The following is a 24,686-nucleotide window of genomic DNA, read 5'->3' as shown; positions in this document are numbered from 1 at the left end:
ATTTTTGTCCATCCACTGGAAGTCACACAAGTAATCCTAGAGATACACAACAAACAGTTGATTGGTTTCCCACTTTCAAATGAATCACAAGTGCACATGTGAGACAGACATGAGATGAAACAGGAGTTTAGCACCAGAATTACTTGTGTTCATTTTTTTCCTTCCATGCAGAAGTAACGCCCCACTCACAAGGTTTCAGTATGAATGCTCCAGACTAGAACTAAAACTGCTTGGGGAAGGCAGAAACTGATGATGTACTTTCTAAATGTTCAGTTTAGAAGCATCCATCTGTACAGAATAGCAACAAAAAGAGGGAACTAGAGACTAGCAAACAGTGACTCTCAAAGATGTCTGGAGTTCAGTCTGGATACGCATTCAGACATTTTGGAGCTTATCAGACTAACTTATTAAGATTGCCCCACTTACTCCCAAATCAATTCTCATTCACACCTTTCAACCCCATCAGATCCTTCTCAGTTTCCTTCTCCCAAGGTGCTTCCTTTTTTATTAAGGTCACAACTCTGAAACTGTTCCTGTTGAGATTGCCCAGCTGCTGTCTTCTGGTACACTGTTGGTGAGACATGAATGCATTCGTTTCCCATTCCCTCTTCTATGGAAGACTCAAGGTTTGAGCACAATAGCCAGACCTACAAAAAGTTCCAGAGCTTCTGAGGCCCTAGGATAGATTTAATCAAGAGCATGCAATCCACTGGGGATGGTGGAGAATACCCACCCTAAAACTTGAGAAAATATAAATGTGGATTCTGATATTTCTCCAGCCTTACTAGAAAAAGGCCATCAACACCATACTGCTGTTGCTGTGCTACCGTTGTCAGTATCTGGTTGACTGTAGCATCTACAGAAAGCTAAAAAAAACCTTGCTTCTTAAAATAGTGGTCATACAGAACCACAGATAGCCAAGGTCACGGACTTAATTCATTCTTCTGACCTCAGCTTGATTCCTCCCCCACCACTCTTCACTAGTGTGTCCCCACTCTTCACTAGTGTCTCAATGTCTAAGAGGATCTATGTTTATAGGCCCTTTTTTATAGTAATCTGAGTTGAGTGTTTAGATGCTAAAGTGGAAAGTGACTTCCACTTCTGCTGCATCCTCCCAGCCTGACATACAGCAGCTGATCTCCCCACATTGTTGAAACTACAGAATATTCTAATGATCTTTAAAACATACAGAGCCCAATTCTTATGTCAGTTGCACTGAGGTAAATCAGGATTAACTCCACTGACGGTAATATAATTGCATCAGTATAAAAATTGGTGTCATGCAGGTGAATTGGGTCCATAATATCTTTCAGCAAGTCAATAAGAAACCAGCAGAATCTTATTACATGCTGGTCCACAACACTGCATCTTTATTCCACTTCAGGCACTAGCATTTAGGAGCAGGAGTGATTAAGTGACCAAGGCATTAACAAGCATTTCTAAACATCAATGAAGAGGTGGAAATATTCACTAAGCTATAAAATACGATGGGCCAAATACAGCCCTAGGGTAACTGAGCTGAAATTAATCAAACTGCACCTGGGATGGCTTTGATCTAATAAAGGTAAGCAATAAAGCCTTCCTCTTCCTTTGACACCTTTTCGTTGGTGTGATGCTGCTGAGCACTGTCTAGAACTACGTTGGGCAGAGGCCTGTACTTTAAGTAGGCCACGGTAACAATAGTCCAACTCAGCCTGTTACTTAAAATTGTTTATAAAATCAAGAAAAGGTGGAGACAAATGGACCAGTACAAACTGGATTGCTTACATTAAAACAACGGTGATGAGGGGTCTTCCAGGCTCCTGGCATAAAGCTGCAGATTGTTATGACAATGAGCTGAAAGAGTCTCAAAATGGGAGGAAATGTTTATAGTTGAAATCACTGAATTGTGTTTTGAATGGTTAACTAAATAAGGTAGCCACCCCTTTTTGGACATGGTCTATCTTGGGGGTCACTCAGTGACAATCAGGAGTGTGGGACATGGACTGGAAGGAGACAACTTTATCACCATGGCTTCCATCTGCATCATCTCCTCGGACCCCAGAATCTACCATTATACCATTGGGCCTTCATCATCCTGATCCTAAGAGAGAGACCTGAACAGAGCAAGCCAGGGAAAGGAAACTGATGATATCGCCACCTCCACCTGCTATGTGAGATTTGCATTTCGCTCCTTCATGTCAATTTCCTTCCCAGTCTTATTTTTCCTCTTTCCTATCTCTCTTAGGGTGACCAGAGAGCAAGTGTGAAAAATCGGGACAGGGGGTGGGGGGTAACAGGCACCCATAGAAGATAAAGCCTCAAATATCAGGACTGTCCCTATAAAATCGGGACATCTGGTCACCCTAATCTCTCTCTTTCCTTTTACTTTCTGTCCAAAAAGATTCTGTTTAGCAGGCCAAGTCTGACATGTCTCAGAGTGGCTGATAAAGCTCTGCTATGCCCATGTCTCTCCAGTAACAAGGCTGAAAGTATCAGAGGGGTAGTCGTGTTAGTCTGAATCTGTAAAAAGCAACAGAGGGTCCTGTGGCACCTTTAAGACTAACAGAAGTATTGGGAGCATAAGCTTTCGTGGGGAAGAACCTCACTTCTTCAGATGCAAGTGCACCTTTAAGACTTCTGTTAGTCTTAAAGGTGCCACAGGACCCTCTGTTGCTCAAGGCTGAAAGTCAGGTTCAACAGCAGAGTCAGGAGCTGCATTTTCTATCTTTGTTATTCTTCTCTCCTCGTGTGTCCGCAGGGCCGGCTCCAGGCACCAGCTTAACAAGCAGGTGCTTGGGGCGGCCAAGGGAGAGGGGCAGCACCTGCGGCAATTCGGGGGCGGCAGGCCCCTCACTCCCTCTAGGATCGAAGGACCTGCCGCCAAATTGCCGCCGCCGATCGCGGCTTTTTTTTTTTTTTTTCCCCCAATTGCTGCCGCCGGTCGCGATTGCGATCGTGGCTTTTTTTTTTTTTTTTTCCTTCTTTTTTTTTTTTGCTTGGGGCGGCAGAAATGCTGGAGACAGCCCTGTGTGTCCGTCTTCTTTTTATCTTAAAGAAAGAAGGTTTGGACTTCAACAACAACTGCAGCAACAAGAACTGCTGCAAACCACCTCAATGGTCTTCTCTTTTCCTCTAAAAGAACAGTTAATAGCATCTAAAAAGAGCCCCGGAAAGGAGTTTCTCTCTATAAAAGAACTCTCTACAGCTAAAGGGATGTTAAAATGAAAACCTTTCTTAATACTTTACATTTTAAATGTTTTAGCAGCTTTCTTTGATAAAAGGTTTTTAAAAATTTTAACGGTAATTGTTACAATGTAACTAAGCCAGTGATTACTTGACAAGAAATCCCAGACCACATTTAAAAATGTTTACTGTTGTAATTGTAAACAAAGGTTTCAGTAACATCTTACCCCTTGTTGGGCCCTTTTTCAGTAGAACAGCTATTTGCATTTAGAAAAGTTAATCATTCACTATTCAGCAATTAAACTTCATGGTTCCAATTCACTGTGCTGTCCTAGTCACCTAATCCCTTGACCCCTCCAAATTCTGGGCTCCCTCAGTGCAGGTGTCCATAAAAAAATACAGTAAGAGCTTTTGTGCCAGATCCATGGGACTCATGAGTGAAAAAGGTGTAAGTGGGAGGGGGAAACGCTCCAACTTGTATCCTTCAGGTCAGTAAATGCAAGATGCTAGCCCTGCCTAATCAAGTAGGGTCACAACAAAGGCTAAAACAGGTGTATTCATTCTTCAGTACACACAGTGCCTTTGCACGCAAGCCATAATCTTTCATTAAACATCCAGGTAAAGCATCTTAGCTAAACAGGACTGGCTCTGGGCGATTGGTTGCAGTATAGATCGCCTGACCATGCCAATAGAAAGGCAATTATGCAGTATTTAATCTCTGCTACCGTGACACATTTTTTTATTTCTAATTATTTTTTATTTCACTTGATCACCAAAATCCAGGGACTGCTCATTGTCTCCATCATAGGCTGCTTCCCATTCACATTGTAACAGAAGAGGGAACATCTGGGGAAAGCAGAGTATTGTCATAAATAGAAAGGCTCTTTTAGGGAAAGTTCATCATCTGAACTGAAAGCTGACTCTTGAGTTGAAGTGCCGTGTACAGAGCAGCAGGTTACAAATTAACAAAACACACGACAGTTTAGTTACAGACACTGGATGTGACAACAGAAAGACAAGAGATAACACCATAATGAGCTGGCCAAGCTGTAATTCTGACACCAGCTTTCCTATCAGACAACAATATCAAAAGGAGAGTAAAAGACAGGTCAAGCAAGGTTCAAACTGGAGGTGGGGGAAATAAGCAAGTCCCCTTATTAAAATTAAGCAATTAGTTCAGTTGAGAACATGAGAAGTGTGCTGCCCCTTGTGTGCCTGTCAGCTTCTTAAATTGGCATATTCCTTCCAGCATTTAAATGACAGTGACACCTGTAAAGAACACACAGGTTTAAAGGGACAGACTGTGTTTCACAAGTGCTTGCAGAACCAAAAAATGTGGCAGCAAGTTTCTAGCATTTGCTCATTTTGCAAGAAATCTTAAGGCTGAACAAAAACTAAATTAGCCTGATCATTTATACATCTCCAGATTACACTTCAGATCTGCCCCAACCCTTTCCTTCCCAGTGCCAGTAGTCCCTGCTTAGTCACTCACACATAGTTAGGAGTTTATTGTACTCACCAATTGGCTGCTGTACCAGTATAATGATGACCCCTTCAGCACGAACCAGAACTTTTTCCATTTGTTGCCAATGAAAGGTCCTTTTTCCTTTTTCTTGTAGAGCCATGCCTGGTAATCAACTAGTCCCAGATCCTTGCACGATATCCTCCGTCGACTCATAATAAAAATCCCTGTGCCATTAAAATAAATGGTTCTGCTTGTTTAAATGTACAGTAATAAATAAAGTAAATATATCAGTCCATCTACATTTGCTATATTAACAGTCATCCAAGTGTCTCTTAAAATGCACATAGAAGTCAGATGGTCAGTCAGTTTTATGATGTCTGTTAGACACATTCATTTAAAAGGCATTCTAAATGTACAAAGATAAAATGAGAAGATGTTCTCAGAAAATAAATTACCCATTACTCTAAAGATAATTGCACACAAATAAGACATGAATTATTGTAAAATAAAACATACTAGATAAAAATGTGTCTCGTCCTTCTTACAACTGCATTAGAAAAGAATAGATCTATTTAAGTCACAGCTAGAGAGGACTAGCTTTCAACTAAATGAAAAGCTGCATGTCTCTCTCTCTCTCTCTCTCCTTCTCTCACTCTAGAATCTCCAGCTCTGTGTCTATTGACATACCACAAGGGCTTAGTCCAAATGAACAGCACGCTGTCATTTTTTCAGAATCGATGCAAAAATAAGCAGGGTTTAAACAACAGTCCTTCACCAGCTAACCAGCGGTATGAAAACCTCGACCTTTCCCGAACAAGACACATTTAAAAAAAAAAAAGAGGAACAAAAGAGGAGGGAAAAGATCTGTTACCTTGACTTTTCTCTTTGGTCTTCTGACGCAAGGGAACCTGCGAGAAATGCAGGAAGGAAAGAAAGGAAATTTCAGATTGTATTACAACATTTGTAAAGAAAGACTGGGGGCAACTGGAGGAGGTGGTGTTTATACGGAGGATGGAATCTAAAAACCCACTTGCAGCTAAAGGGAAGCTACTAGCTGAAGCATAAAATGTGTTAATTAAAACTGATGTATGTGCAGTTAAACAAGAACAAATGTAGCACTATTATATATATGAATCTATCCACTAGTGCTTCCTGTTTCACACCCACAGGCAGCCTTTCTCTGACTGCTTTTTAGCTGAATCGTATAATGTTCTCTGAAGTAGAAAAAGAAAAGTTAAGCCTGCAACATTTTAAGCCTCATTACCTTTATTAGGAATAATTACTGACATGTAAGGGTGAAAAATACGTCAGGTATTTTGTTGTTATCACTGAGCTCTTAGCACATTGTGGGCATTATTGTAAACAAATAATAAAATCGAAAATATCACTGCTTTTTTCCCCTTTTTTTCCCCTTTTTTTCTTTCTAGTACACATATCTTCCCCTCCATGAGTAAGATGTTGACAGAATACGTGACAGATAGGAGGATAGTGTCTCAATATTAAAAAAATATTGTCCACATTTGGCTGATTTTCCTAATTATAATGTATAAATATGCTTAGTTGATTATGTTATCCCATATATATTTATGTATTTTAATTATATGCATTCATTTGCATATTTACATATAGTATATTTTATCCAACATTATTATATGGAAAATACATTTGCCTTACTGAACAATAGAGAAACGAAACTAAGGGTTATCAGCTTGAGTTAAAACTTATAGGGGGGCCTGAGGTTGACCTTGAGCTGCCAACTCAAATTAAAAGCTGAGTTGTGAGTTTTCACTGCTATTTTAGCCTGAGTTAGTTCACATGAGCTAGCTAACCCAAGTTAAGAACACGCCATTTTGTGCAGTGTAGACATCACTTCATATAGTTTAAGTTGAGTCCAGAGAATAGGGAATTAGGAATCAGAAGTCCTGGGTTCTGTTCTTAGCTCTGCCCTGACCTGTTGTGTTACCTCAGACAAGGCAACTCACTGCTCTTTGTCTCAGTTTTCCCATCTATAAAATGGGGACAATAATAGTTATTCTTTTTAAAACATTCAGACCTCTCAGGGAAAAATGATGCCTATAAGCTTAGTATTTTGATATTTGTTTATGCACACAACCCAGCTATGCAGAGGTGATATTCATCTGATGAATTGCAGAACTATGTAACAAAGGACTATACTGTATCTTTGACCACTTAACTTGCCAAGATATTCATCTTTTAAGTTATATTATCTTTAGGGACAGAAAAGCTATTTTATGCCCTTTGGGGAGGTTTTCATGGCTCCATGTACAGTTGAACTCATGGTAACTAAGACACTTGGCTTTAGAGTGGCAGGGACACACAAAAAAATACCAAAATCATGTTTTTTAAAACCTCAAACATTTTCTCAATATTTTTCTCTGTAACATAGTTAACACATACATACCTGTGTACCAGACAGTTTTTATTGGTGCTTATTTGGGATGACCTACTTAACTCACTTGTGGATGGCTTTGCCAAGAGTGAATGAAACCAGACTCATGTTAATCATCACATATTCCATATTATTTTTTATTTATACTGTGGTCCATTGGGTGTTTTTCTCAGGACAATGCTCCATGGCAATAGATCAAGGAAAACAATGAGCAAATAGACCAGTTACATGGAAGCCACTAATGTTCCCCCACTCCCATATGGGCTGACCCTGAAGTCTTCTTTCCAAAGGAAGTTGTACCTGACTCAGGCAGGAGCCCATAGGAAGATAGTAAGAGCTGCCAGGACTACCTCCTTGGACCCAATACCTCCTACCTAGCAATTACGATGGGATGAAGAAAGAGAAAGACGAAATAACACCTCTTACGCAGAAGCCAGGTAGTAGGAATGATGCTATGATGCTGTAAAGATGACGAATCGTCTAAATCCAGATTAATGAAATGTCATGATGGTAAGATTGCAACACAGTGACAGGATGTGGCTCTCTGTAACTATTTAATGAAGAAGTAGCTCTCCAGCTAATGCACGACCTTTATCACTGAGCTAAAGCAAAATAGCTTAGACCATAGACAAGTCTGAAGGGAAGAGACAGAATCCCCATTGCATGAATCATTTATAATTGAACGGAACAAATCACTAGTATATATAATGGTGGCATCCCTGGATCTGGGCATGGATTGCAGTCGCCATGAATTAATATACACTTCTGGTACCAGTTTCCATGGTTCTAGTAGCAGAAAGCCATGAACTTTTCTGTTAGATGAAAAACATAAAACCTGTGATTAGTGTGCTCTGTTTTCACAAGCCCAACAGCCTTTATTACTTGTTAATAAAATCATATAAAATAAAATCATATAAAAATAAGAACAGGAGCACTTTCTCCTGTAAGAACTATTCCATTTATTCCTAACAGGTCATGGGCACAGTCAAGGGTCCCTGTAGTCCAGGATTCTGCAGCAGTGGAACTTGTCATGGAATCTTCCCACTCTCACAGAATTGTGCTCCAGAATTTCAGCTCCGATACCCATCCTGGTCCCAAAGCTAATCAATTTAATATGTGGAAAAAACATCTGTACTCACTAAACTCATGTTCATATTTAATATTATTGAAACCTCAATTTTTTTAAATTTAAATTAATCTACCACTAAACTTGCAGTCTGCGGTGTGACAAAGAATCCAGAGACTTGCAATATTTAGGTCCGGCTTGTCACACAACACACAGGATGCTGAGTTGTACTAGCAAATGGTTCTCCAAAAATCAGATTGAAGTTTCCCATCTTCAAGATATCCAGATATGGCCATTATGTGTAGGGAATCTTTCAATTCAGGATACTCAGGTGGGTAGCATAAGGAATCATCAATAAAGAGCCATTTGGGATTTTCTGGTTTGCAAGTTTAACTTCAGACCAAGAGACAAATCCCTTTAACAAGGAGGAGTTTTTCAAGACAATGAGAAGCAGCCAAAAATCAGTATAAAAATGGACCCAACCATAATCAATCAAACTAATGGTCCAAACCAGTGGTATAGCAGCCATGTCAAAAAAGACTATATGGATTACAAAAAGTGCACTCACTGGAACAATACAAGACTACGGTGTGCCAGATTGTTGTGTTTTCATCATGAGTGCCATGATAATTGGTATGCTTCTTAAAGCCCCAGCTCCTGGAGTCACCCAATTTATGTGAGAATCTCAGTTTTCATTATCCTTCAAAGAGGAAAGATGAAAACATGAATCCCCTAATGGCCCCAAAATAGAAAGGCAAATAAACTGAATCTAATTTTTTAAAATCTCCTTATTTTTAAGTCACTCATGATTTTGTTCAGCCTGACTTCTGATTTTTGCTTGCAGTTGACAACAGTGGAATTTTTTTCATTGTAGTTTTACACATCAGGAATGTGGTGGACAGTAATGGGACTAAAAGAACAGGAGTACTTGTGGCACCTTAGAGACTAACAAATTTATTTGAGCATAAGCTTTCATGGGCTACAACCCACTTCTTCGGATGCATAGAATGGAACATATATTGAGGCGATATATATACACATACAGAGAGCATGAAAAGGTGGGACTGTGGCCTACTGGAACCTCTGCACCTAAATGTAGACTGAAAACCTACCGATTACTATCCAGAACTCCTCCCGCAGAGTGCAAATACATATATGCACTAGATGTAGCTTGATGAAACTGCAATGCTCAAACTAGGTCACATTCACTTTTCTCACTGGCTGACCCAATCAATAGGCAGGAACTTATAGAAATGTGACGTTTTGGGAGATATGTCTGTGTCAACTGACAAATTCCATTTTGGTTTTGTGAACATCACGTTGTATTTTCAAACTCCATCTAGAAGGTAGCCTTTGGTGTGGCTTCAAGCATTCATTTGGTAGCATTAATTTGACATCTGGTGGACAGATTATGAGTATGCTCCATAGTGTAGCATAGCTCCATAGTGTAGATTCAGCCTAGCACCAATGGAAGGGGTTTTTCTGTTGCTGTAGGAACACCACTTCCCTGAACAACGTTAGCTACGTCAACAGAAGCACTCTTCCATCAATATAGATGAGTCTACACTGGGGGTTCTCTTGGAATAGCTGCAACACTAACAGATGTGGATTTTTCATACCCCTGAGCACTGACCTAAATTTTAAGTATAGACCAGGCCTTAAGGCATCCTGTAAATCTCTTGTGTTTTAATGATAGAGTGTTAGAGATTAAGGCCTGAAGGCACCACCAGATCATCTAGTCTGACCTCCTGTATAGCACAGGCCATCAACACCATGCAGCAACCGCACACTAGCCCAACAACTGAAATGAGGCCAAAATATTACAGCCCACAGGAGACTAGACTATTGCACTGCAAGTAGAGAATAGGAGAACCCAAGGTGCACCAGTGCCTGAGGGACCCACAATGGTAGAGAAATGATTAAGTGAGAAATACCCAGATCATCCTGGCAAGTGACCCACATGCAGATGCTGCAGAGGAAAGCAAATAATCCCCAAGATCACTGCCTATCTGATCTGGGGAAAATTCCTTCCCAAGCCCACATATAGCAATGAGTGAGAGTATGAGAGTGAATATATAACATATTCCTTTGCTAAGCCTGTGTTCCGTGCTTTACTGCCAGGTTATACCTGAAAGGTGTAAGTAGAAAACCAAAGCTCCCACACCAGGTGATCTCTGGAGAGAATGTGTCTAAACAACTGGAGGTTTGGGAGGGCTGATGCACTGGTTCTGGGGTCTAGACTACCAGATGGTGGGATACCACTGCCCAAGAAGGGTCAGACATGGGAGCTGCACCTGAGAGAGTGCTAGAGAGACCCAGAATCAGGAACAGTGACCAGAGTCACTACCAAGACCCAATGGGCTTAAAAGCACATGGGACTCAGCTGTTGGAGCCAATCAAAACAGACTGGTGCTCCTCCAGAAAGCAGGACTGGACCAGGTTGTAACAATCTCATTGGCTGGCCCAATCAATAATCAAGAACTTATTTAAAGAGTGAATGTGACCTCAGCCTTTTGGAGAGCAAAAGTACACACACAAGTAGGGCACTTCCCTCAACCTATCCTGCGACTAATGGCTCTAGCCAAAATTGGAGATATACTTACAGGAGCATTCCCATCAGCAGCCATGTAGGATTCCAAAACCCAAGGGGAAAAGCTGCAACAAAGAAAAAAGATGTTTATTTAAGATCTAAGCCACATTTTTGCAGCATAAATCTCAGTAAAAGAGGGAAATAGTTTTCAAAAATGTTCTAAATTGCCTAAGTTTACAAAAGTTATGTTCTTCAAACATAAGAGTGTTGTATATGATGTAACTTTACTAGCAGAGAAGTAAAATAATGATCTGGACCTGAGGTCTAGCTTCATCAAGTCTCTTTTCAAGATGCGCAATATAAAAGCTCAAGGTTAAAATTTGTTTCAGACAATGGATAGAGCTGGTCTAAAACTAATTTTCCCTGTAGAAATTTTTTATTAAAATGAAGAACTGATAAAAAACCTCTAAACTTTTCATCAGAAATGTAGAGTTTTCAGACTAAAGGCTTTGGCCAAAAATGGGGTAGTGTGTCAAAGGAATTTAGTTTGTTCTTATGTACCCATTCTCCTCTATGGGCTAGGAGTCCCAGCTGGACTACATCTCCTATAAGCCATCCTGGTGTTCACTTTTGGTGGGGAGAAGCAGTGCAATATTACGTCCTTGGCCAGGGTGTGTTATAGGAGATGTAGTCCAGCAGGGGATCTCTTCCAAAGAGAGAATCTCTCTCCAGGTTTTAGGCCACCAGGCTAGATAATATCAACTGCAGATTCAGTATGATTTTGGAGAGTAATATTCTTTTGGACCCTGAAATACGTATTTGTGTCAAGGAAAATATCAAAGCAACTTACCGGACAGAAGAAAACCACAGTAACTTTACTAGGACCAGCTAGCTAACTAGAAAACCAATCCCTCAAAAATAATGGACATCAAAGAGTCTTTCAGTAAACTGGAGAGTTTAAAGAATATAGTGTTTTGTTTAAATGAGCAGCAGCCGGAATGTAAGGAAATATAGTCACTCTTCAGGGAACTCTATAATTAGTACTTTTTTTCTGTGCTGTCTAAAACTGTGAATTTAAGAGATATGCCATTCTTAATATGTAATATTTGTTTTATTTTGAAAATAAAAACAGTAAACAGAAAAATACATATATACAGAGTCTGGCCCCCAACAGTTTCAAACCAAAAATAAAAAGATGAAAGTAGCTAAATCTGAAGAAATATATTAATAAGGAGAGATGCTATAGAAAAGAATGTCAAGGTTTAGAAGTCATATCCAAGTATAAACAGGAAGAGAGGAAACATCTTAGTTATACAAGCAAATTAAAGCAGAAGCATCAAATGCTGAACCAGAAAACGAGGGAATAACTTAACAACAATTGACAATGGTGATTACCGTGATGTGACAGGTCTTCCCATAATTTTTCATTAATTTTTTTGTAATTATGAGAATTTACACAGATTTAGATCACTCTCAGCCTGTGAGTGAAAGATAAGAAATGTAGGTAACTGTCAAGAAAAAGTTTCTGTATGGCTGGCTAATAGGGGCCATTTATGCTAAGGTGGCTGAAATTGGTTTCAGAAAAATCTTTGTTATGACTTTGACTGAAGGTAAAAATTTTAAAAGCATTGAAGTAACTTGAGAGCCAAAGTCTCATTTCCAAAAATGACTTTGACACATAGGCATCTAAGTCCCATAGACCTTTTCCTCATGTTAGTTAACTTGAGTCAAGTCCTGCAATTGAATAATCTACTGTTACAGCCTCACATTCAGCAGGTCAATGGTCTTATGATAGAGGCCCAGGACAGGCAAATGATCAGTTTCTAAGGTAAAATGTCTTCCCACTAAGTAGACTTTGAATCATACAATAGCAAAAAACATTGCGAAGAACTCTCTGTCAGTCAGAGAATACTTTGCTTCCAGTGGGGTGAGAGTACGAGATGCAAATATAACCAGATGTTCCTCCTGGAGCAGAACTGTACCCGACTCCTGATTGCATTCATCAGTTTGAATCACTACAGGCTTCCTTGAATCAAAAAAAGCACAGGATTGGATCTGACAGAGGACTTGATGCAAGGTTTCAGAAAGCCTGATTTGCCTCTTTAGTCCAGACCAACTGGCCCTGGCCCTGAGTTAAATCTCACAGCAGCTTTGCAAGGATACTAAAATGGGGCGAAGCACGGCCAATACATTTCTATGTATTGAGTTAGGCCAAGAAACAAATGTAAACCCTTATGATCAGTGGGTACCACTAGTAAAGCAACAGCTTGTACCCATTCACCTGTCAGTTTCAAACCATTGGCTAACACAGAATGCCCTAGGAAGTCTACAGCATCTTTTGCAAAACTTAACTTAGCTGCATTCAACTTTATGACAGCTTGTCGGAATTGGGTCCAGAATACCATTATGCTCAGGAAGGGTCTTAGCAATGACAAGACTGTCATTGAAATAGCAACCCTGGATAGTATCAAGGAGCTAAGAGACCGCTCTCCAAAATACCTCAGGAGCAGAGACTAAACCCAAAAAGAAGACGTTGATAGCAGTACCTCCCAAATGACATGTTGGAAGTCAATAACAGCCGTGAACTTCCAGCCACAGGTATTTGCCAATAATCTATCAGTAATCCAACATAGAGAAAACCCAGGATCCACTTACCCGACATGTCACCTCTTTGAAGTTTGGCCGTTAAAGCTGCTCATGCTCCACCTATTTATTAAGTGCACTAAAATCTGTGCACAGTCAAATGTCACCATTCTTCTTGTATACAATCACTGTGGGTGAGCTCCTTTCCACATCCCGAATAATACCATTATCTTTCATGCACTGCAGTTCTGCTTGTATTTTGTCCACAAGTGCAGAGGGTACAAGACATGCAGTCGGTGCAAAGGGCTTGGCATTCCAATCCAACTGCAGAGAATACACACATCCCATGGACAGAACACCATCACTGTTAAATAAATCATGGTGAGGTATCTGAACAATACATTGGGTATGCCCTTCTAATCTAACCGACATAAATACAGTTGAGGTGTCCTGTGCAAGTTCACAGATCATATGACAATAATGGGACTATCTGCACAACAGTGCCTCTAACAACGTAAAACTTTGAAGTCAAAGCTATGCGTTTGCAGAGCACAGAGCGTACAGCTTCACCCAGTGTCTGCAAAGCATACCAATTCCAAGCTTTTATATCCACTGTAGTCAGAGAAATGTCCAGATTATGGACTAACTCAGAGGGGAGTATGTTAAACTTCAGTACCGGTATCCACCATTCACTTCATCGGTGTACCATTAATTTCTACAATACAGGATACTGACTGCCGCACCTTGCCACATGAGAAGATCAGATTAAAAAGGTGACATCAGGGTCCCTGGTAAAGGTAGTCTCATGCAGCTTCATATTCACAGTATGCACTTCAGGCCTACCCTTGTTATAGTGTACCACGGCACACTAACTTAAAGTGTACTTCCTTCCCACAAGCCCAATCCTTAGCAGTTCTAGCTGAGCTCACAGTGAAATTGGCTACGTGACCGTACTGCCACGACAGTAACAGTGAGGAGCGGGCCCCTTTTGCTGATGTGGTCGTGTTGCTGGTTTAGGTGGCATTGTATGACTCCAGGCAACTGAAGTAGAAGGAGGAGCTGATGGTTTAAGAGTAGACACAAAGGTAGTAGCAGCCTGACACACAGAACCTCTTTCAGCCTGGACCATGTCAACTGCCTCATTCTTAGCAACTACAGCATCAAGAGTCAGCATTCTAGAATCTTCCACCAGTAACCATTCACCCAGACAGTCATCAGCTACACCGGTCACAAAAATATCCCTAACCACAACTATCCCTAAATTCACAGTCCTGGGCCAACCACTGCAAACAATATGCAAACTTATGTATGGTTTTATTGGACTGCTGACAAGCTTCAGAATATTTCTTCCTCAAACAGAACAGTCTCTCCAGTGCAAAAATGCTCATTGAGGCACTACCCAACCACACTAAAGGAGGACTTGGGCTCTGGAAGTCCATCCTAAGTATCAATGTTATCATGGCCTAATCAGTCCTGCAGCAAGGGTAACCTAGCAGCAAAAGAGAGTTGCATGATCTGCACATATATCCCGCCATCAACACTTTACTGATCTTTCCCAGTACTAATCTCTCAGCCTCCAATCTTCAAATAAAGTAGCACCAGTCAACACCAGAAATGATGTTCAGGCAGCATGGGTTGCACAATAGGAGTGCTTGTTACTATGTCATCACACTCAAATGTACCCCAGAACACCCAGAAAAAAAAGCAGCAGCAGCAGCAAAACACGCTAGTAAGTTGTCAATCAAAACATGTAATAACCATGAACCAGTCAAGTCAGCAACAGTCTGAACAAAACAGGACAGTCTAAAATAGGATTGCCAACCCTCCAGGATTGTGCTGGAGTCTCCAGGAATTAAAGATTAATCTTAATTAAAAGTAATGTCATGTGATGAAACCTCCAGAAATTCATCCAGCCAAAGTTGGCAACCCTAGTCTAAAATGCCGATATGCAGGAGCAGACCAAGAGTAGCTGCACAGAACCAATTTGTCACAGTGGGATTTCTTCAGAGATGAATGTTTTCATTTTCAGAAATCATTGATATTGAAAAACTATTGAAATTTCTGCACATTGGGGAGTCAGGGGGAAGCAAGCAGAGTTTAGACCAGCACAAATTATTAGTACTCTTTACTCCTGTTCTTACAAGATCTACATTAACCAAGTGGCATGTGAATAACAGATTATGCAATTAGCATGGGAACACAGCAAGTGACTTGTAAGAAATATTTTGCAATCATTTCCACCTGGCTACTGCCTCCATTCTGAAAAATAGAGATATCTCTGTCGAAGATCAAAAAACTACAGAGAGGAAATAAACAGGTACCCACAATCCTCATGTCAAATGGGAGCCCTAATCTGCTAATCACATTTTTCTTGCAGAATTTAAAAGGTACAGTGTCTGAGTTTGTAGCTCCCAGTTTGTAAAATACAGTGCATGTGCTGATTTCTAGAGCTTTTTCTACTATCTCACTTGTATCTCAAGGAGATGGAGGATCATCTGTAGATTTTCTCTGACGTACCTGTATCCAGGAAGGTCAGAAACTAGACTCATCAGTTGTTCCACCATGCCATCTTCAGACCCAAATGATGAACACTTTTTGAATTCCCCATGTACTGTACCCCATGCTGCATTCTGGCCTATGTTGGCTGCAATTAAATAACATTTCAAAATGTAAATGCACTAAAGCAGCTGCAAAACTACAGATTCCCCATTTGTTTTTTAAAGGACAAGAACTCTACACTAAAGCATCATCAACAATTAATGTTTTTCCAAAAAGTACCTGCACCCTGGACTAGAATTATATATTTAGGGGTTGATGTCACCGCCTCTGGATAAATGGCCCTTTGAAAGGTTATGATAGGTATAAAATCAAGGCCAGTCCTGGAAGCAAGAAATGCATTTAACAGATTTATACACAGCTCGGTTAGAGGATTTCATACCTCCAGCATCCTTGTTTTCAAATAGGTTGAAGGGGATTCAATCCCCTCACATGGATCTCCCCCAAAAAGAAGATTTCTGACTCTTCTTGAGAAAGGCCCAAGAAAAACTGGGGCAAGGTTCACTGATATAGATATCAGGTTCCGTAGATATAATCCTGACTGGATTGCAGCCAGTTACTGAGCTTTCAATCCAGCAGGGAGATGTGCAGACAGGCTGCATGTGCACGCATTTCTGAGGAAGTCCGAAGGAAGCAGTTCCAAGAGTAGCTGGCTCCCAGAAGAGAAGGGGAGGAGGAAAAAGTAGATTCAAGGGAATAAGCATGCTGGTGCTAAGGCCACTCCTGAAGCACTCAGGACAAAAACAAATTGTTAGGGTGGCTGACTGTACTGGGGGTATATTTCTACCCTTTATCTACACTTGCCAGTGTAACCAACTGGTGAGTGTGTGGTGTAGGATCCCTTTTGTACTGATCCATAGAAGGTATGAGCTGTTACGGCCCCTAACCATAGCACTTTGGCTCCAGCTTTAGCAGCTCATGCTATTAGGTCTGGAGATCTCTGGTTCAATCCCCAGCATATCAGCCATGTGAGCAGCCCTCACACTTGCAGGCTCATAACATGCTGCAAGTCCAGGTGGGTGAGCTGATTGGCAGCCTGGCTCTGAAATTTACTCTGCTGCTAGTCTCAAGGGAATCCCAAATGGGTTGCCAGAAAAGCAGAGGCCTGCTGGGAGATAGGACTGTGATCTTTATGGTGCTAAAGCCCTCTTACTGAACCTCTTGTAGTGTCCTCAAACAGTCATACAGCAAAGCTAAGCTACTGGTTGCTAAAATGGGTGAGAACAGCTGCTGAACACGCATTGCTGGTGGGTGTAGGTGCTGGGGGAAGTGTTAGTGCTAAGGGAATCCTTCCCAAAAGCTGCTCTCCATTCCAAAATGCAAAATTCCCTTGGTAGTCCAGAAGATGAAAGAAAGGATGATGCAGCAAAAAGGCCTTGCCTGGAATCCTTCCTGAGATGCTGAGGCCCAGGGAAGACTGACAACAAAGGCAATGTAGGGGTCCTATGATGTAGTGTTTTTCCTTCCCTCTGTGGAAAAGTAAAAGTAAACTTTTCCCCCCAGAAACAAATCCCCTGCAAACAACATGCACACGGAACAGACAAGAAACATCTACTGCAGAGAGCCCTGTCCATTCAGCAAGCATGTCAGCAGGGGAGATTTCAAGTATCACCTTCCAAAAAGAGAAAAAGAGGACCTGTGCCTCCATTCACCAGAAATGGACAAGCATACCCAGAGCAGTCGCTCCAATACAAGGTAAACAAACATCTCTCCTACTCAAACTGATAATCACTGAGTTCTTGGGACGCGGAGTGGAAAGGGGTCTCGTAGGGAATCCGACCAATATAGAGCTCCAAACTTATTCTGAGTAGGCATATTCATCTGTCTAAATATAGCGAGTGCGCTTAAAAAATGTCTCCCAGTTGTAGAAATAGAAGGTATAGTTCTGGAACATTGAAAACAGGAAGTGCAGCTAGAACTAGTACACGTTTTTAAGGGCACCCACTAAAATAAAATATTTGTTGCCAAAACATTTCCTGAGGTTTTAGCTGCACAACTCACATTAGTCAAGTGAAGGAATCCTGGGAATAAACCACTGACAAACATTTAGAAAATGTACGGGGTACGGTTCATTGTAGAACTGGTTAGAAAAATTCAGACAAAACATTTTTTCAGTCAGAATTTGGTTAGAATTTGTCAAAAATCAAAATCTTTTGTAAAGACCGGTTGGTTTTGATATAGTTCAAATGTAACCCTGCCTTTCAGGTGGGTTTCCAGAACAAACCTGGGTTGGTTGTCAGCTCGCCTGCCCAGCTCCTCAGTAGCCCGCCTGAAGAGGAGCCAAAACCTGGAAATCCCAGCTCCCAGACTCACAGCACCCTGGTGTCCCTTGCTGTGGGGCAGCGCACCTACCAGGCTGAAAAGGAGCTGAGAGCCTGGAAGCCCTGGTTCCCAAGCTCCCAGGCTCCCAGCTCAGCTAGAGTTCCAGGCTCCCGGCTCCTCGTCAGCCTACCAGGCAGAATTTCATTTTGAAATTATCAACGTGTTATGATTTTTCTAATGTAAACATATTTTTTTATTTCCGTTTTATGTAGAATTTCAATTGTTTTTTTTTGTTCCAAAATGGAAGGAAAAATGCATTTTAAAATCCTCTGAAATGGAATTTACAGATTCTCCTCCCAGCTCTAGTTCATTGCTATGTTATCCCCATCAAGGTCTTAATAAGGAATTTACCCTGTAACTGTCTATATGCACAGAGCCATCTAGTGGCCAGAAATAATTTAATTTAAGACAGTGAACTCATTAATACTTCAGAAACTAATTAACCCACCCACCCGTGCCTAGAATGCCCTCTAATTTCATTAGAACACTTCATGTTCCAAACTGAGCATAGAACAATCTAATATCTGAATCTAATATAACTGACTGGCAGGCAATTGTGGCAAGAGCAATCAGTCCTTTTCAGAAGTGATACTAAACATGTCATGACTGTCAGTGTAACAAGGTAATAGTAAAGCTGCTGTAGGATTGTTCAGTCGCTAATACTCATCCTTTCCCTTTGGCGCACACATTTAAAAGTAAAAGAAACAGAATGTCACTACAATTTATGCTCTCTCTGATTTGTGATTGGATCTTCTCCCTGATCTGGGCCCCTTGTAAATCCATTGTATATGTATAAAGATCTGGCACTGGGAATCAAAGAGAAATGTCAGAGAAAGAGCACAGATTATAAAACAAAGCAAAACAAAATCCATGATGCTGGTCAGAAGAGGGAAAGCTGTGGAGAAATAGCTTGGGCATTACTGTCCTCTTCCATTAAAAGCCTCCATCCTATATTAATGAAAGTGAATTTCTTAGAGGGCTAAAAGGATGCGAGGCTGTCATGACAGGATGTAGTGGTGATGGACAATGCCACCATTCTAGAATGAAATCCATTCAACTAAGGACCATTTTGTGCACGTCCTGTGTATAGAATGGTAAAAGGCACTTCCACAGCAACAGGGTCTAGGGGAACCAGAGTGCCAGCATCAGAGTTTTTGTTGTAACAGTTTAATTGGCAATGACTCCAGAACTTAATATCCAATCCTAAACACCAATACGGTGCAGAGCCAGATTCACCAAATCATGCTGCTTCTGATATTTATGAATCAGAGCAGGATGTGCTCCACTGAAGGGAAAAATTATATTTTAAGATAATAAACTCAAAGAGCAAGTGTATTGTACACACAGTTTGCACTGAAAAATATTTTTGCTACTTATTGGACAATCTCCCCACTTACTGTATTATTGATTTTAGCAACACATTTCATTTCCTTTTAATCCCCTATTTGATTGACCTTCACTTTTTTTACCATCATTTTAGAAATGAAAGTTTGACTAGAAAGGAAGAGGTTTGTAATTGTACTTAGCACTTATGTAGCACTCTATAGCTCCAGACTGCTACATGAACATTAAGGGTGCAAAGTTGCACCTGTAGGAGGAGGGTTCAGAGAGAGAGGGCGGTAAGCAGAGGAGTATGAACATACAAGAACAATCAATATTAATTTCATTCAGTCCCCACAGAATGGGAAACTTTCTCCTTCCTCTGTCTTTTGGGGCTTCCTTTTCTCACTGACTCCTGCCCAAGGAAAACCGGCAATATGATTAGCCTCTAGCACCATGTGATGGGCGAGGATATTAGACTGAACTGGTCTGGGTAAAAGGACTCTGGGAATGAGACATAATTGTTAAGAAGAGAGAAGAAAAAACTGACCCTGAGCACCCTTACAGTGTCATCTAGGGAGGGGTGCAATGGAAGTTTTCCCACAAGTGTGAGTTCTGCACTTTTAGTATTTATATAGTATTTTGAGTCAAGCTGGTACTTTACAGATTCTGGCACAGATTTTCAGAAGCGACTAGTGGTTGAGACATTTTCAGGAAAAGATGAGCGCCTACCCAATGAAAATCAGGCATTTTCAAGGTGTCTCAAATGGCGCACCCACAACCACTAGTCGCTTTTGAAGAAAATTTAACCATAACTTTATTACTGCCGAAGCTAATAGGATGTAGAAGAAAGGGGATTTTCCCCGCTACATTCAGTGTTGCCAACTCACAATTTTATCATGAGTGTTGCAATGGGTGTGGATTTTTTGAAAGCCTCGGCTCTTGGGGTCACATAAGTATGTAAGAATCTCAGCTTCCATTTAGAAAAGTCTTCACAGTGGGAGAGAAAAGCTTTAAAAATGTGAACCCCAAGGTTCTGGAAGCCAATTAAAAAAACATCCAAAGTTGATTACTTTTTACAATCATGATTTTATTGGGGCCTGACTAATTTTAAAAGCTGGAGGTTGGCAATAGAATCCACAAACAGTGACACAGGGACAGGCAAAAGATGGAAGTTGTAATACGCTGCATGGCGTAGTTCAAGCATTTCCTTTATACACACCCATAAAATGTAGCAATCAGTCATAGTCTGACACCGTTTGTGCAGAAGGAAAGAGAGAAAATGGTGTTCAATGAAAGGCTAATTGGTACTAGTGTATTTATATTGTTAAATCGTTGAGAATTCAGACCCCCAAGTAAAGGAGGCAGGAAGGAGAGAAACATGATGTGTGAGAAGTGACGCTCCAAGCATTGGGAGCTGCATGTAGAGCAGAGTAGGCAACCTATGGCACGTGTGCCAAAGGCGGCAATGCGAGCTGATTTTCAGTGGCTCTCACACTGCCCGGGTCCTGGCCACCAGTCCAGGGGGCTCTGCATTTTAATTTAATTTTAAATGAAGCTTCTTAAACATTTTAAAAACCTTATTTACTTTACATACAACAATAGTTTAGTTATATATTATAGACTTATAGAAAGAGACCTTCTAAAAATGTTAAAATGTATTACTGGCACGCAAAACCTTGAATCAGAGTGAATAAATGAAGACTCGGCACACCACTTCTGAAAGGTTGCCGACCCCTGATGTAGAGAATGTCTCCTGTAACTGAACCACAGATAGTATTCTAGTTAAGCAGCTGTTTCTCAATACAAATCTGTTATCTTCACCTAGCACTCAAATACTATACACCACCAACCAGGGAGAAGTGGCAGAGGTTAACTGTCCTCTTTACCACCTTCAAAGCTAGAAAAGTGTGACAATTTCAGTTTGGAAGTAGGAATTGTCTGCATGGAAACTGCCGCCTTTGGGTCATTAAAGAGACAAGCAGTGAGATAATATCTTCTATTGGATCAACTTCTGTTGGTGAAAAGACAAGCTTTTGAGCTACACAGAGCTCTTCCTCAGATTCTGGCAAAGGTAACAAGAGTGTCTCAGCTAAATACAAGGTGGAAGAGATTGTTAAGCACAAGGAGTCAACCCACATGTTGCAAGAGACCATTCAAGTTTAAGTGGGCAGTTAGCGCCTCTGCAGTCATAGGACAGAGTTCGTGAGTTACGGATTGTTGTAATGAGCCATAAATCCAGTGTCTTTACCAAGTCCATGATTTTTATTGTCTAGCAAAATTATGAATTTAAGCTCCCAGGGTCATCTTTTCAAGGTGTAGTGCAGGTTTCCATTGAGAACAAGGACTGAGAGGTCAGTTGTGGAGTGATTATTCTGTGAAAAGTATTCACCCCACAGGTGATATGGTATATTTATCTTATTTTTCTGTGAGAGTTCATTCGGGAGTGTAGGGATTGTCTCATTTCACCTATATGGTTGTTACTGGAGTGCTTAGTACACTGGATGAGGTATACAATATGTTGTGATGGGCATGGGTAGGACCCATGGATCTTGAAAGAGATGTTGGCTGGGAGGGGTTATTGATCATCGTAGCAGTGAAGATATGTATGCAGGTTTTGCATCTGTTGTTCTGACGGGGCTGATACCGCTTTGAGTTGGTGTGTCTTGATCTGTGGGGAGGTTGCCTCTGATGATGAGTTTGGTGAGGTTTAGGGGTTGTTTGAAGGCCAGAAGAGTGGGGTTTGGGAAAGACTTCTTTCAGGATGTGGTCTGCATCAAGTATGGGTTGTAACTGGTCAAATGATGTTCTAAAAGGGGTCCAGTGTGGGGTGGTAGGTGAAAACTAGGGGTGTGCAGTCAGCGGTTTTGTCCCCCCCCCCCCCCCCTCCGGATTGAAGTAGGTTCTCTTGGGATATTTGGGTGGCCCATTCCATAAGATAATCTATTTCTCTGGTGGAGTGTCCTTGTTTGGTGAAAGCAGTTTTAAGTGTGTCAAGGTGTCATGATGACCACAAAGAAACTCAGAAGCAAGACAGTCACTCGGAAGAGGCACCTCTTTGTAGGGATGGAAATATCTCCAAAGGAATCTTACTGCTGCTCTGCTAAACTTGAGCTAACCAAGCCGTTCTTCTGTCTCTGAGTTAAAGTCCAAGAATTTATGAAAGACAGCAAAATGCCAGATTCAGATTTTAAATATACAAGAGTAAATCCAGAATAAATTATTTTAAATCCAGGGCTTTATTTGAGTTATATCAGTGGGTATAAGGCAGCAGATTCGGGCCCGAAATTACCAGATGTTTGTGCACTTGTAGCCTTCACAGATCTCAGACATGCCCTGGGCTGTTTTTGATTAGGATAGTGATGATGGAGAGGAGACAGAAGAGAGGAAAACCTGCTGTGTCTATAGATCACACAAAGAGCCTATGTAGAAATATTTGGAAAAATTCCTATACCTATTGACAGGCTGGAAAAGGGATCACATATGTACCAGATGTTTAAAAAAACACCACCACCAGAGAGGCCTAGGAGCAAGCATAAAACATTAGCTAAGCTCGCTGCTAATGGCAAGGGTAGTTGGAGATATTTTACTGTTGTAATCAGCCAGACTGAACATACTGGATCTATTGTAGCTATAGTTTCATGTTTAAGCCTAAAATGCACAGAAATGGATCCCCAATGGAAGATTGTTAATTACCACTCATAGCGGGGTAGCCCTGTCTCAGACAATTGCTTTTGGAACTTTGTACTGTTGAATAGCTGATGAACACACTCAACACATAGATTAAGAATTGCCACCATTGCACCTGAAATTAGGTGATTGCAGCCAAGCTGGTCCAAAATAGTGATCAAAACTCGTCTCTTACCAAAAATGGCCCTTTTTGTAAATTATTTTTTTTTTTTTTTTTTTTTTACAAAATGAAAATAGTAGTGGAAAAATTTTCATCATTTTCCCCCATTAAAAAATGGAAAATTTCTGTGAAAAGCCTGGAAATTTTTCATTTTTTTTTATTAAAAATACTTACTATTTTGTGACCAGGTCTGTATTATATTTTTTGCTCTCATGGGCTTTAGAGTGTGGAACTCATTCCCCTCTAAAATCTATCCTATTACAGCTCTCTCCACATGAAACACAAGTTGAGGGCTCCTTTTTTAAAAGAGGGGAAAATGTATTTTTGAATGACTAAAGGTGACCCTCTATCACCTTCCCTCTCTCCCATGCCCCTTTTTTCTCTAAATTGGACCCAATTTGTTTGTATGTGTTTGTATTTTAAGGAGACATTTTATTTGAATTTACACTGTTGTACAGCACCTCAAATACTTTAAAAATAATAATTTCTTCAAAATTATTGGTGCAGTTCTGGTGGGAAAAGAAAGCACACTTTCAAAATTTTAGAGTGATAAATGCATGGACTACTTTGTTGAGTATAAAAAGTACAAAATAAAAACATTGTAACAAACTGTTTAGGGGTTTTGTGTAGTTTAAGTCTAACTCTATAGCTTGCATATGCTGTATTTCAATGACACATGGGGGGATATGGATCAGCGATCACGTCGCACTCCCTGTCAGTACCCAGTCCAAGCTGGGGAAGCTAATGATCCAACCAGCGGACCAAATTCGTTGATCAATCCTAGTCACGTGCCACCCGAGGCGTGCTGTGCATATGCTAAGAAGAATGACACCTGGTGAATAGAATTAGGAATGAAGACTGAAGAGCAGGGCCGGTTCTAGCGTTTTTGCAGCCCCAAGCACCCAAGCAGGAAAAAAAAAAAAAAAAAAGCCGTGATCGCAAGCGGCGGCAGCTCTAACGCTGCTTCATTCTACGGCGGCAATTCGGCGGCAGGTCCTTCACTCCGAGAGGGAGTGACGGCCCCGCCGCCGAATGTGCTGCCCCCTCTTCATTGGCCACCCCAGTCACCTGCTTGCTAGGCTGGTGCCTGGAGCCGGCCCTGCTGAAGAGAGTCATTTGGACACATCACTTCTTGAACATGGCATATCTATCTTATCAAAAAGCAGTAAGTGCCTGGAGGATAGCTAACCCACATTCAATACATCCAACAGTCATGTACATTGATTTCAACTGCAGTAATTTAAATCAGCTAGGGATTTTTAAAAAAGCTTAATATCAGTACTTGAAATACCAGTGATTTAAGTTGACTTGACTTAAACCAATCCACCTGGCAGGATAGTGCTTTTGGACTGAACTCTTGCCTAACGTATGGAATGGCACCTTTGTCCCTCCCATCTAATATTAATGGCCTGTCCAAGT

At 40.9% G+C, this 24,686-nt stretch overlaps 1 protein-coding gene across 5 annotated transcripts in view; it reads right to left on the bottom strand.

Annotated features, from left to right (window-relative positions):
• IPCEF1 (interaction protein for cytohesin exchange factors 1) overlaps nt 1-24,686 on the bottom strand; it is a 108,324-nt gene that overhangs the window by 47,554 nt on the left and 36,084 nt on the right. For 2 of the 5 annotated variants that reach the window (XM_034765362.1, XM_034765363.1), the window contains 3 exons: nt 10,710-10,761; nt 5,502-5,538; nt 4,685-4,854 (listed from right to left, as the gene is read on the bottom strand). In XM_034765362.1, the coding sequence (XP_034621253.1) occupies nt 4,685-4,854; nt 5,502-5,538; nt 10,710-10,733 (231 nt within the window). In that variant the 5' untranslated portion in view covers nt 10,734-10,761. Of the gene's footprint in view, nt 1-4,684; nt 4,855-5,146; nt 5,277-5,317; nt 5,447-5,501; nt 5,539-5,660; nt 5,725-10,709; nt 10,762-24,686 lie in introns of those variants that run through there. The other 3 variants (XM_034765366.1, XM_034765364.1, XM_034765367.1) reach the window with 3 other exon arrangements.

Source organism: Trachemys scripta, chromosome 3, assembly GCF_013100865.1.
Source record: "Trachemys scripta elegans isolate TJP31775 chromosome 3, CAS_Tse_1.0, whole genome shotgun sequence".
NCBI classification, from domain to species: Eukaryota; Metazoa; Chordata; order Testudines; family Emydidae; genus Trachemys; species Trachemys scripta.
Note: the sequence above shows the minus strand (reverse complement) of the source record. Positions and strands in the feature narration are given on the sequence as shown.